The 13,861-nt window shown below is 46.2% G+C and overlaps 1 protein-coding gene and 1 pseudogene across 4 annotated transcripts; both read left to right on the forward strand.

Annotated features, from left to right (window-relative positions):
• Window positions 1–252: 252 nt before the first annotated feature.
• Window positions 253–5,164, forward strand: LOC125506597 (cysteine-rich receptor-like protein kinase 44). 4 transcript variants are annotated; one of them, XM_048671384.1, is made up of 9 exons: window positions 253–998; window positions 1,569–1,759; window positions 2,025–2,077; window positions 2,906–3,052; window positions 3,132–3,387; window positions 3,473–3,701; window positions 3,797–3,950; window positions 4,054–4,260; window positions 4,554–5,164. In XM_048671384.1, the coding sequence occupies exons 4-9, from the start codon at window positions 2,960–2,962 to the stop codon at window positions 4,938–4,940; spliced, it is 1,326 nt and encodes a 441-aa protein (XP_048527341.1). In that variant the 5' UTR covers window positions 253–998; window positions 1,569–1,759; window positions 2,025–2,077; window positions 2,906–2,959; the 3' UTR covers window positions 4,941–5,164. The 4 variants fall into 4 exon arrangements, with proteins under 4 accessions (XP_048527341.1, XP_048527340.1, XP_048527343.1 ...); XM_048671383.1 differs by having other exon boundaries at window positions 253–1,759; XM_048671386.1 differs by lacking the exon at window positions 1,569–1,759.
• A 3,525-nt stretch (window positions 5,165–8,689) lies between these two features.
• LOC125555403 overlaps window positions 8,690–13,861 on the forward strand; it is a 37,588-nt pseudogene continuing 32,416 nt past the window's right edge.

The following is a 13,861-nucleotide window of genomic DNA, read 5'->3' on the forward strand; positions in this document are numbered from 1 at the left end:
CTGCAGCCAGCGGCCAGCTTCACATGATGCACAGTAGTACGTATCGTATCATCAACTGGCTCGTGAGTAATAACTACACTGCTCTGCGCAGCAGCATGACGCGTCCAATCAAGGCCATGCTTTCAGTTCACACGGCAAATTTCATTTTTCTCCATCTCGCAAAATAATAACAATAATTCATTTTTCTCTTTCTTTTTTCGGGCGAAGTAAACTTTGTCATTTTTTCTGTCCTAGTGAGAAAAGGCGTACAGCAGCAATTGACCCGCTGGTAAAACCACACAAGCAAATCTCGTGAGGAGTGAGAGGACCCGAGAGGGCGAAGCTAGGGTTCCTCCCCTGCTCCCCCGCCGCCGCCGGCAACCCACGCTCTCCCCCGCCACCGCCGGCCGCCGGTCGCGCCCCCAGCCCGCCTCCCTCCCCTTTCTTCCCTCCTCCCCTGCGCTCCCGTCGCCCCCCGAAGCGGCGGAGCGCCCCATCTGCTCCTCCCGTCTCGACCCGCCCTCCTCCTCCTTCCCCCTTCGTCGCCGCCGGCAGCGGCCTCTGGCGTGCTCGGGTGGCGCCGGCGGCGGCGGATGTCCCTTCCCCGCGCGCCTGAAGGGGGAGTCGGGGCTCCCTCCTGCCCGGCAGTGGGGCTCGACGGCAGAGCCCGGCGGGCCTCGGGTGCCCTCAACGTGGCGGCGTGGTCGTTGGCTGCGGGGCGGCGCTGTGGGCTGCTGGCCGGCGCCACCCGCTCAGCCCAGATCTGGGCCCTTTCGGGCCCCATCTAGGCTGGGGCGGGCCTGCGGGTCCGGGCGTGTTGGCGTGGCTCCCTGGTGGTGTGGCGAGGCGGCGGTGGCTGTGGTGGTGATGGCTCCGGTGGCCGACGTGCTGCAGCGTGGCTGCAGGGATTGTCCAGACCTGTTTGGGTCCGGCCGGGCCGGCCTGGCCTGGCAAATCCCTGTCGCTACGTCTGGTCGGCTCCGCGCGGCGGTGGAGGTTGTTCCCTCCTGTTGGCTGCGGTGTGTCTTCTCGTCCTTCCTCCAGGCTTCGTGTTGGCGACCTCAGTGAGACGGTGAAAATGGGGCAGTATCCGTAGTGGCACAGGCTGGTGGGCGGCATGTTGAGCGGTGCGCTTTCGATTATCTGAGGTGGCGGTGGTGGTTTCAGGGCAGGAGAAATCTCTGGCGGCTCGTTCGTCACCGGCGTGGCTGCGCCCGTGGGCGTTGCCGGACCCTCCTGAGGGGCGTCGGTGATACACCTTCCCCACTGCCATCTGTGTACCGGGGAAAACCCTAGGATTTGTCCGGGCAGCAGCGGCGTCGTCGTCGCATTTCTTCCTGAAGATGTTGCTTGGTACGTGAGGCTTCGGAGTGCTTGGCGGGCGGTGGTACTTCTCCGGAGGGTACAGTGGGTGTCAGCCATCTTTGCTTAGTTGAACTGCCGGTGTCGGTATTTGTTTTTTTTTTTGGGGTGGGGGGGGGGGGGGGGGGGGGCTTGTTTGTGCTGCGGCTCCAGCAAGCTGCTTGTATCGGTTGAACGTTGTTTTATAATCTAAAATGGGGGAAACCTTTTTTCTCAATGGCGTACAGCAGCTGAGTAGAAACAGAGTAGCAAGAGTGCACACTGCCCAGCCCAAGATCCACCCCCTTCCTCCCTCAGTCCCTCCTCTTACGCGCTGGTGGGTAAGGTTCCTCGCCGAGAGCAAACCACTCGTTTCCGACCATCGCCGTGCGTCCCCTGCCGCCGCCGCTCCTGCTGGGGGAGTAGCCTCCAGGTCCAGGTGAGCTGAACTGCCCCAACCAACTCTTGCATTACCAATTTCTTCTACTCTTTCATTTGTCTCCAACTCATAAAAATCAAACGCAAACTACTCCACTTGTTAGTTCTCAGTTTCGGCCCATCTCTTCTTAGTTGCCTTTTTGCATATTAACATGTTCATAGCTCTTCGTCTCCACTTGTTAGTTCCCACCCACTCTGTTTTTTTCTTCTTTTTTTGAGAGAAATTTGTCTGATTCTGAAGGTTTTTTTTGTTGCTGCCTATGTAGCGCAAGAAAAAGGGTCAGCATAGCAGATTTTTGTGAGGCAGGTTTCAAATAAGGTATATTAAGCAGGTCTCAAGATTTTTCTTTTTAAGCAGTATAAAATTACTCATCAGTACTAGAACCAAACTAATCGCGTAGCCAAACAAATCACTTATGCACTTATGCCCTAGTTATCAGAATGCCAAATTTTCAATTGATCCCCTCTCAGTTACCATTTTGCATACAACAAGTTCATAGCTCTTCCTCTCAACTTGTTAGATCTCAGTCACCCTTTTTTCTGTCTGATTCTGAAGCCTGCAGGGGGATTCTTTTGCTTATGTAGTGCAGAAAAAGGAATTGTCAACATCAGCATAACAGTTTTTTGTGAGGCAGGTCTCAAATATGTAGTATATTAAACAGGTTCCAAGCAAATTTGGTTTTTAGAAAAGAAAAGAAAAAACTATTTGTTAGTAGAACCAAACTTATTATCGCGTAGCCAAACAAATCACCTACACTCTGCTCTCAGCTCTGCTGCCTCCAGCGCTGAGTTGCTTGCTGCTGCAACACGCATGGTTGAGTCAATTCAACTTGCTATGCTTATCGATCAGATCGAGGTTGAGTCAATTCAACTTGCTCTGCTTATTAATCAGATCAAACCGCTCTTCTTAACTTTTGTGAGCTCTTCCATTTGCGCTATCTCCAACTAAGTTGAATAGCTGCAACTCTTACTTAATAATTCCACTTCATTTTATTTTGTTCAGTTATGGAAGTGCATTTTACAGAAATTTACTAGCAGTTCACTTGTCTGACTCATGCATGCACTCGAGGATTCAGTGTTGAGTCCGGTTTTCAGAAAATGCATTATGTTGTTGTGTTGTGTCTGTGAGGAATTTTGTGTTTTTCAGGGAGACGAACATCTGAAGCTGTACTTAGTACTCGTACATTCCTAGGAGATTGATATGGATCTCACGTTCCAGTTGATAGAACAGATTACCAAAAGTTTCTCTGACGATCAAAATATTGGCTGTGGTGCGTATGGGGAAGTTTACAAGGTACGATGTGATTTCCGGATAGTAGTTATCACTTGCTATGACCGAGTGCTCCATTTTAACACCGGCTTTTAAATAACAGGGAGTGCACAATGGTGAAGAAATTGCCATTAAGAAGCTTTACAACATGCAAGGGATTGATGACAAGGAATTTACAAATGAGTTCCGTAATCTTATGAAGGTCAAGCATCCGAACATCGTACGCTTAATTGGCTACTGCTATGAAATACGACATAGACATGTTGAGATGAACGGAGAACTTGTTTTCGCTAAAATAATAGACCGACTTCTCTGCTTTGAATATATGGAGGGTGGAAGCCTTGCTAAGTATATTTCTGGTATGATGGTATTTCTAATACTTTTAATTCAATATGTTTATGTCTGACAGTCTGAGTATAATGCCTGTCTTTACCTCTTGTGCAGATGAATCCTGTGGTCTTGATTGGCCCACTCGATACAAAATCATTAAGGGAATTTGTGAGGGTCTAAATCATCTTCATAATGGGCGGAGTGATTATATTTATCATCTGGATTTGAAACCGCATAATATACTGTTGGATAAAAACATGATGCCCAGGATTGCAGATTTTGGCATGTCAAGACTCTTAGCTTCATCCAAAACCCATATAACTCAAACTCTAAAAGGAACACTGTAAGTTGATTGAGCATGTCTGATCCATTTCTCTTCATTCAATAGCAATATGTTGTGCTTGCATTGCCTTTACTGTATGTGTCAATACCATGCAGAGGGTACATGCCACCAGAATTCATTGACAAGCGCAGAATCACAAAGAAGTATGATGTGTTCAGTGTTGGTGTCATAATTTTACAAGTAATGGCTGGAGCTCAGGGCTACAACAATTGTTGTGAGATGTCTTCTCCCCAACAGTTTATCGAGCTTGTAAGCCTTTGTACTATATTTTGAGCAAATGTTATGTTTTTTCTGGTATCTTCACACTATCCAAGAATGCGTGCGCTTATGAATCTTTATATATATACCGCAGGTACATGAGAACTGGAAGAAAAGGCTTCAAGGGATGCCAATGCAGGAAAATACTTACTCAATTGACATCCTAGCAGTGCAGAGATGTATTGAACTCGCAGTGAGATGTGTGGAGGCCGATCCCGTAAAAAGGCCTAGTATAATGGACGTCGTCGATGAGCTGAATAAACTAGATGCTGACATGAAGAATATATCACTTCCATGCCAGGTAAGATTCAGGTTATCTTTTCAAATGAAACTGAATCAAAACTTTGGGAGTTTAAGTAATTTGGTGGATCCTAAACATTTCTGTCATTCTGTGGCATGTGTATCTGAGCCAAATTCATACGAATACAAATTAACATTGGTCATATTTCCACAATTCAGAGATCACTCGAAGTTATGTGAATTTCTTTGTCATTTGGCCGAACTGGAATCTCCAATTTTTCAGTTATTTCAGTGGTGCCCAAAATATTTTCAAATCTGAGATTTGATACCATGATCTATTTATTCTCATTGCAGGAAACTTCTGATTCCAAAGATCTTGAGCTCGATCCTGCCCTCGAGCTACGCTTCCCATTTGAGCTAAACAGGGACATATCATGTTGTATGCAGCTAATCAACAAGACAAACGAGTTCGTTGCGTTCAACATCAGAACCAATAAAATGAAGTACAGTGCACGGCCAAATAACGGGACTATGGCACCATATTCCAAGATTTATATCACATTTACATTGCTGGCACAAGACAAGGATCCACCCTATATGCGGTGCCAAGACATGCTCATTGTGCAGAGCACTAGGCTCAGCATGGAATCCGGTGATGAGATCACTGACGAGTTCTTCGAGAAGGCAGTGGCAAGTAGGGTGGTGGATGAGGTGAAGTTGCCGATTGTCTATGTTGTGTAGTTACTGTGCTGGAGCATGAGTGAAATCCATCTAGGTGAGTGACATGACAAGGGAAACATAGAGGCTCATGACTTGCATAAAGTTCTGCGGATATTTGAGAGTAGATTCTGTCGGCAAGAAAACTATGTTCAACTTTTGCGTGTATAACCGTTTAGAAAGACTAATATGAACTTAGATCTGTATCCACCCTTCACTAGTTATATGGACTCAAAGGATTCATGCTACTACATTGCGTTTTTGTAAAGGGGGTGTATATTAATTAAGAACCATTGTCATCATTACAATCACACAACGTCAGATTGGACACGCATGTTAGAGCATCTACAGCCGGACTTGACAAATTCAACCCCTCAAACGCCTGTGGACATGCCCGAGCGCGTCCACGGACAGTGACCGGTCACCTCTCAAAAAACAGATTCCACATCCGGATACCTCAAATTAGAAACCTTAAATCCATATTATTATATGCAATGTGAAACCTAATCTACGCGGAGCTCGTCCGGTTCTACTCCCTGCTCGTCCGGCTCCGCCTTGGCCATGTCCAGTGGCCGCCTGCACTCCTCAGAGTGTTGGGCCGGTCGCCGGAAAGGTAGGGTAGAGCATGGGACACGAGCTGGCTCACGGGACTGAAGGCCCCGCCGTCTCCCGTGCCCTACTCTTCCTAGTCGGAGACCGGAACCCGAACGGTGTCGCCGACGTCAGATCGATGATGGATCCATCCGGACTGTTGCGCCATACGGGACGCCGGAGAATGCGACGGGAGGCACCATGGGCCTTGTCCGACGAGGCCATGGCATGGCGTGCCTGCTGTGCAAGGCACCAGGCCCGGGAGGCGGTGGCAACCACGGTGGCGGAAGTCGGCGAGGCGGAGTCTCAGCGGCGTGGCACAACGTGGTCTCGGCGACAGATGCATAACGATGTACGCGCGTAGGGAGGTGGTGTTGTCTAGTGTCGTGCCAGCGTTGATGGCAGGCCTGACAATGTCGATGCATCAGTACCTGCTCTGAAGATAGATGGATCAGTGAAAGACGGCGGCGATGACCTACGAGTGTGCGTCGGACCGGTGTGTGCCCCAGAACGGTATGCGGCTTGGTTGGGGCCTCCTGCTATAGATGTTAGGCCTAGGAGAGAGGTCTAGGTATTCGGCTCGGACTATCTACATCCCTTCATCAAGTGGATAGGAGTAACAACAAATATTGCGAAGATGACAGCTTCAAACATATTGAGGTATTTCTTTATAAGGTCTTTATAAATAATTAATAAAATGGTTAAAATGGTTGTATGCACCGCTTAGATGCAGATGTGTCAAGGATCGACCTTCTTTTCAAGGAAAAATGTAAGAGAAGGGCAATCAAATCAACGCGTAGAACCTGCAAAAAAAAAACACGTAGAACATAAAAGCAAAGTTGAGAAGCCTTTATCTGAAAGTTCAATTTGAGATATATATGGGGGGCGTATGAAACTGCTTTGTGAGACAAGGAGGGGACGTAACGAGACGGGAAGACGCCTGCTGCCCCCATGTGCAGGGACGGATTCAGGGGGGGACGAGGGGGGGGGCGGGGGGGGGGGCGGCCCCCCCCCCCCCCCCCAAGGATCGTGTCGTACCTTGATGGGGACGAGTTAATCGCTGATTTTTTGGCTTCCATAACTGCCCGCAACGTGCATCGCCCCCCCCTATCCATTTCGGCCTTTGCAATTAACGTTAAGCCAGCTCAGCCCACGTACAGCTCGATCCCATTTTAGGCAAAGCCCAAAATCATGGAAAGAAAAATGTCAGCCCAACGCTGAAGTTGGACTACGCACGTAGTCACGTACATATCGCTAACCTCTTCGTTTCCCCGCTTTTATATGATCCTGACCGGCTGATCAGACTCTCCATCGCGCCGCCATCGAGATGGGCAGAAGGGAAGGGGACGCCGGACAGGGTGCCGATCCACGGACACGTTGTCGCCACCTTGCGAGCGGATCGGACGCACGGATGAATCATGAGGGGCAACAACACTAGGAGATCTTTCTACCTGTACTACGCTTGAGTCTCCGCCTATCGCCGCCAGGGCAATTTGCTCCAGTTTCCAGTCAGAAACCAGAAGAGGACTCAACGAGATCCTCCATGGCTGCATAGGTGCACAATTATTCCTTTCCCCTTTAGTTCATCTTTTGATCTTTAATTTGTTCAAACCCATGCGTATTGGTCTATTCAAAACTACAGACGGTTGACACTAGCTAGGAAATACTTGATTGTCCAAATATACTTGTGTAGATATGAAACAAGGCGTGATTTGTTCACGTACATGATGATGCACGTCGTCTGTTTAGGCCTCTACTATGGTACGTTCAGCCTCATTATTAACATTGTCTACAAATCTCTAATTTTTTTTCGTCGTCTAACATGAACAATCGTTGATTAATTGACAAAAAAATTGGAGTTGGAATCAATTAGTTACAGCATACCAAAATTTCCTATATAACTAATTTGGGAACTAATTTTGTCTTGCCAAAGCGGACAATTTGTATTTTGTTCTTGTTGTGTACCAAACGTCAATGAAAACATGAGTTCAAGATTAGCCTTTTTTTCACACTCAAATCAACTTTTAGCTCATTAGTCTAGTAAAGCTTAAGTGTGGAACTCGCCCCCCCTATATCAAATTTCTGGCTCCGTCCCAGCCCATGTGAAAGTGAAACCAAGAACGACTCGTCTCGTTCCCATCAAAATCAAAAGGAAAAAAAGAAAAAGAAAAAAGCTACCCGTCTCGTCTAGTCGTCTTAGAGGTTCTAGTCTACGGCATTTTTTCGGCGAAAACTGTATTTTTAAAGGTTTGAGGGTTTGAGGGCTCTACCCTGAAAGCGTCGTTCCCAGCAGCAGTAGCAGTAGAGAGACCGCGCATGGCACATTCTTGTTCCTGGCCATGGTGGGGCATAGCTGAAGAGTGAAGAGAGATCCCCTGGTGGTGGAGGCGGCGTCGCGCGGGGGGAAGGGGAAGAAGTCAAGGCGCGTCTCAAGGCGGTGGGACGCTGCAGCGGGGGCGCCTAGCCCCGCATGCGCATACACTTGGAGTTGGAGGGGATTTGGCCGCTGCATCTGCATCCGCTCCATCGATCCCCACGCAGGCAGCAGGTTCGGGATCTATGCTCCCTCTCATTTCTTATCTCCTAAAACTGCAACATCTGTATTAATTGTGGCGTTCCAGCAATTCCGAATGTCCGTTACCATTTGGTTTCTTTTTCGACAAAGGGTGTATTTTATTACTATTTTTGGTTTCTAGAGTGGGCTAATAGGAGTCCATATATAAAAAATAAATAGATCTGCTGCTACACCAGAATGGCTGCTCAAGGTATATTATATCATCGAACATTTAAGGAAACGTTTTCAGTTTATGACATTTAAGGCCCAAATAAATTTTCTTTATTTTTTTCGAATAAATAATTTAAAGGAATCCCCTAGAATAATTTAAGGGAGTACTAGATAAGAAACCAATGTCTCAAAAAAAAACTAGATAAGAAACCAATTTCGCATTGCACAGGCTAGCTAAGGGAGTTCAGATCTGCGTACATACAAGACATACAAGAGGTCCTTAGCAGGAAGGCTACTCGATCTACTACTATCCAGCTACGGTTGTATACAGGTGGGAGCCTCGCTTTTGGCTCGTCGCCGGCGAGCTGGTTCCTGGTTGAGGTTTCAGATTTGGTTCCCCAAGTACTTGATATTACATATGGCTCTGAGGGTCAGATAATGCAAGGACCATGACGTGTTAAACTATTTCTTAGAGCTAAGATACTTGATAGTTTTTTTCACAGTTCTTTTTTCTGTATGTGCAGAAGGGCCAAGCTGGATGAATGACATGACTGCAGCAATGAATATACGTTTACATATTTTAGAAAAGATTACAAATGGATTCTCACCGGACTCGATAATTGGAAGGGGTGAGTATGGAGACGTTTACAAGGTATGGCTTATGACTAGATATTTTGTGTTTCAACAAATGTACCAGCACTAACAACAAACCACACAAATATAAAAAATAATAATTATCTACGGTACTTATGTCAAGCAGGGAGTCTACAATGGTGAAGTGATTGCTGTGAAGTTGCTTCATAATGATCCGCAGCAAGTACTCGATGACACACAATTTAACAGCGAAGTCGGTAACCTTTTGAGGGTTGAGCATCCAAATATTGTACGGTTGCGTGGTTATTGTTATGAAGCACAGTATAAATATGTTGAACACAATGGTGAGAAAGTTTTGTGTAAACATATGTATATAGAGTTCTCTGCTTTGAGTACTTGCAGGGTGGAAGCCTAGACAAACATCTTAATGGTACAATGGAACTTCACTTCAGTATGGTCATTATTTTCTATGCTTAAGCAAAACCGAATTCTTAAATTCTCATTTGTTAACATTATCTTTACCAACTTCTGTAGAACAATCTTTTGCACCTAACTGGAGCACACGTTACAGTATTATAAAAGGGATTTGTGAAGGTTTAAATTTCCTTCACGGGTGTGAACCACCAATTTTTCATCTTGATCTGAAGCCTGCCAATATATTACTAGACAGTTCCATGGTGCCTAAATTGGCGGATTTTGGATTGTCAAGGCTCTTCAATCGATCACACACTCATGTCAGAGAAAGAATTATAGGAACACAGTAAGTGCTCGTGGGACTCCTCATTTTGTATTTTTCTTTCTTTTGTGATCAAATAAATGGTATCTACACCTGACTGTGTTCTTTATATATCACAGGAAGTACATGCCACCAGAATTCATAAAGAAAGGCTTCATCTCAATTAAGAATGATGTCTTTAGTTTAGGTGTTGTAATCATGGAGATAATAACAGGGCTTAGTGGTTACTCAAGTTTCTTAGAAATGGACGACGTCACACAATTTATGCAGGAGGTAAGAATAAGCATAGAGTTTGGCACTCAAGTTCATATAACAAACTACCACATGATGAAATGCCTGGTGTCTATACTCTATGAGTCATGGTCGTCCAATAAATGAGTTAATAAGAGGACCGAAGGATAAAGAAACATATAGCAAAACTTTTTGCCCCCACACAATACATTCTGCATGGAATATTTTTGTCAAGGACAAATTTGAACAAGTATCATATATCATAGTTTTACATCCTTCATCTCCAATGTTATCTGTATATTTTGGTTTCATAGGTACTTACTGTTGGGCTGTGTGTGTATGTGTGTGTGCGGCCCAAAGGCCCACTAGTGTACATATATGTACCCTGCTCTGTAGCTAGCAATGTGAGAAGGAATCCAGAAATTTCCACACAACTCTTCATGGTATCAGAGCGGGTGCGGCTGCTGTAACCCCCGTCGCCGGCGGCGGCGAGAGGGACGGTGGAGGTCAGGAGGGGAGAGAAGAGCAGCGTCCTGGGGTGGTCTGGGATCTGAGAGGAGCAACTGCTGGAGGAGAGTAGCCCCCGTACTGGTGGTGGTCTGGAGCGGAGCAGGAGAGGAGCAGCTGCTGGAGGAGGAGAGTGTCGCCCCTGCTTCTGGTGGCCTGTAGTGGAGCGGGAGAGGCAAGCTGCTGGTTGAGACAGAAGAAGGCAGCTCGTGGAAGAAGGCAGAGAAGGGGAATCCGGAGGGAGCTGCTTGGGGTAGATTTGGTCGCCTGTGACAGTGAAAAAGCAGAGACTGCTTGCTGTGTACAGAAGAGAGGTGTATTGCAAGACTGGGAGGCCTTGTCTGGTACCTTGTTGTGCTTGTTGCTCCAGTACTACAAGGTGAGTCTTGTATTGAGGCTTGTACTGCGGTTTGCCTGTGTATTTGAGTGCTGCTGCAGCAATGGGGGAAAATCAAGGACTCCAGCAAGTGCTTGAGAAGTTGGCACAACTTCTCACAGAGAAGACCGGAGGCGGATCGCCCTCTGGTAGAGAGATGATATCTCATGCTGAAACTGTGCAGAAGATAGAATTGATGCCGAATGATATTAAGTTAGAGGGGGTAAGAAATTACTTAAGTTGGTCACGAAGGGCTTTGCTGATCCTAAAGACAAAGGGGTTAGAGAGCTTTGTTGAAGGAGAATCGACTGAGCCAGTGGGCAAGGCGAGTGCAGAATGGAGGAATTGGAATACCACCAATTCATTGATGGTGGCATGGATGTTAAATTCCCTGTCTCCGAGCATTGCTGCAACTGTTGAGACAATCTCAAATGCCGCTGAGGTATGGAAAACTCTGTCGAAGCTATACTCTGGGAAAGGGAATGTGATGTTGATGGTGGAGACACAAGAGAGAGTTAGTGATCTGAGACAGGGGGAGCACACTGTAATGGAGTATGTTGCTGAGCTGCGGCGATTATGGGCTGATCTAGATCACTTCGACCCTCTCGAGTTGCCACATGCAGATTGCATATCTACTGTTAAGAAGTGGATTGAACGTAGGCGAGTGATCCAATTCCTCAAGGGTTTGAACTCAGAATTTGAGGGAAGACGCGCTACTATGTTCCATCAACCCTCTCTCCCCACTTTGGAGGAAGCTATAGCAGCAATTGCACAAGAGGAGGTCAGACTGAAGGTGATGAAGAACAATATAACAACTCCATCTCGTCCTGCCTTCATAGTAAGGAACAGTGAGACCAGGGAGTGTTTCAACTGTGGTGAGACAGGGCACTTGAGTCGTGATTGTCATGCCCCGCGCGGGGCTACCCGTGGAAGAGGGAGAGGAAATGGCCGAGGTGGAACAAGAGGAGGCAGAGGTCGAGGATATAGGATTGGTCACAAAGCAAATGTGGCGGTCCATGAAGATGAATCCTCTGACAAAGTTGAGTTCTCTGTAAAAGAGTTAGAAGAGTTGAGGAAGTTGAAAAGGAAGATGGAGAATGCGGGGAATAAAGGCCAAGGAGACATCACATTTGGTGATTTTGCTCACTTTGCTTATGCCAATGAAGGTAATTGTGCCCACACATCTACTTCCTCACTAGTATCACAACCAGATTGGATCCTTGATTCAGGTGCATCTAAACATGTTGCGGGCACATCGAATGAGTTTGAGTCATATACTCAACATCCACCCACACATAAGGAAACTATCCAAACAGCCGATGGCACCTCACAGCCCGTTAAAGGTGTCGGCACAATACAATGCACACCACTTATTAAACTTTCATCGGTTTTGCATGTTCCTGCTTTTCCGGTCAATCTTGTGTCAATGAGTGCTTTGATAGACGATTTGGATTGTCGAATAATAGTTGACCGGAAAATATGTATAATTCAGGAGAGGCGAATAGGGAGGAGGCTTGGGACCGCAACCAGGCATAATGGGCTATGGTACATGGATCGTGAGGATACAAACACCGCAACGTCTACCGTGTTAGCAGTGATGATAGGAGAGAAAGAAGCTACTGTGATACTTCTACATTGTAGAATGGGACATATGTCTTTTGATAAAATGAGCAAAGTATATCCTGATGTAATGTGTGGGGTGGATAAGAGTAAGCTTTTGTGTGACGCTTGTGAGTTTGGCAAACACACAAGGAAGTCTTATGTAAATAGGGGGATTAGGAGTATATCTCCCTTTGTGCTTGTTCATTCAGATGTGTGGACATGTCCTGTTATCTCTGTTAGTGGAATGAAGTACTTTGTTACATTTATTGATTGTTACTCTCGCATGACATGGGTGTACCTTATGAGGCACAAGGATGAGGTGTTCAAATGTTTTCTGGATTTTTATGCCTATGTGAAGAATCAGTTCAACACACAAGTTCAAATGATCCGGACAGATAATGGGACAGAGTATGTGAATAAGGAATTTGGTGCTTTTCTGTCAGCACAAGGTATATTGCATCAAACCTCTTGTCCAGACACACCTCCTCAGAATGGAGTGGCAGAAAGGAAAAATCGCCACATCTTAGAGGTGGCTCGGTCATTGATGTACACGATGAACGTGCCAAAATTCTTATGGAGTGAGGCTGTGATGACAGCTACATATCTCATTAATCGCATGCCATCAAGAGTGATTGGAATGAAGTCTCCATGCGAAATGCTGCTAGGTGAGAACAAATTAGTGGTTCCACCCAAGGTTTTTGGATGCACTTGTTTCGTTAGGGATCATAGACCCTCAGTGGGGAAGCTAGATCCACGTGCAATGAAGTGCATCTTTATTGGATACCTATCGGGACAGAAAGGCTACAAGTGTTGGAGCCCGAGCGAGCGACGCACATTTGTGAGCATGGATGTGACGTTCAGAGAATCTGAGCCATATTATGGTGAGAGGACTGACCTTAGCTCATTATTTGATCTCGAACCCCCTAATGGTGATGGTCGAGAGGGGGGACATGAATCAAGTAGCGAGGAGGGTGAAGAAGCAAGGAGGTCAAAGGTAGTAATTGGTTCCATTCCATGTCTGGTGAATGAACCAACAAGTGAGCAAGCATGGAGACGAGTAAATGAAGAAAAAAATCTACAGGTGTATACGAGGAGAAACCAAAGGAAGGTGCTCGTAGAACAGCAACAACCAGTAGAGCATGTTGAGTTGCAACACTTAGAGCAGCAGGTACAATCGGTAGAACAAGAAGGACCTGAAATAGGTGATATTGTCAATTCCACTCCATCAACAACTGATACACCATGCAACACACCCACTCCATCTGGGAAAGATAGCTCTCTTGAGTTGCCAATTGCTTTGCGGAAGCCAACTCGCATCAAGGCCGGAAAGCCCCCATCAAGGTATGGCTTTGAGCATGACATAAGCAATTATGTATCTTATGAATCTTTGTCCCCTGCATATAGAGCTTTTGTTTCATCACTACAATCAGTGGAAATTCCAAAAGACTGGAAAACCGCAAAGCAAGATCCAAAGTGGCATGATGCTATGATTGAGGAATTGAATGCCCTTGAAAAAAATAGAACTTGGGAACTTGTACATCTTCCTGAGGGAAAGAAGGCTGTTAGTTGTAAATGGATATACA

Source organism: Triticum urartu, chromosome 5 (genome assembly GCF_003073215.2).
Source record: "Triticum urartu cultivar G1812 chromosome 5, Tu2.1, whole genome shotgun sequence".
In the NCBI taxonomy this organism is placed as follows: domain Eukaryota; kingdom Viridiplantae; phylum Streptophyta; class Magnoliopsida; order Poales; family Poaceae; genus Triticum; species Triticum urartu.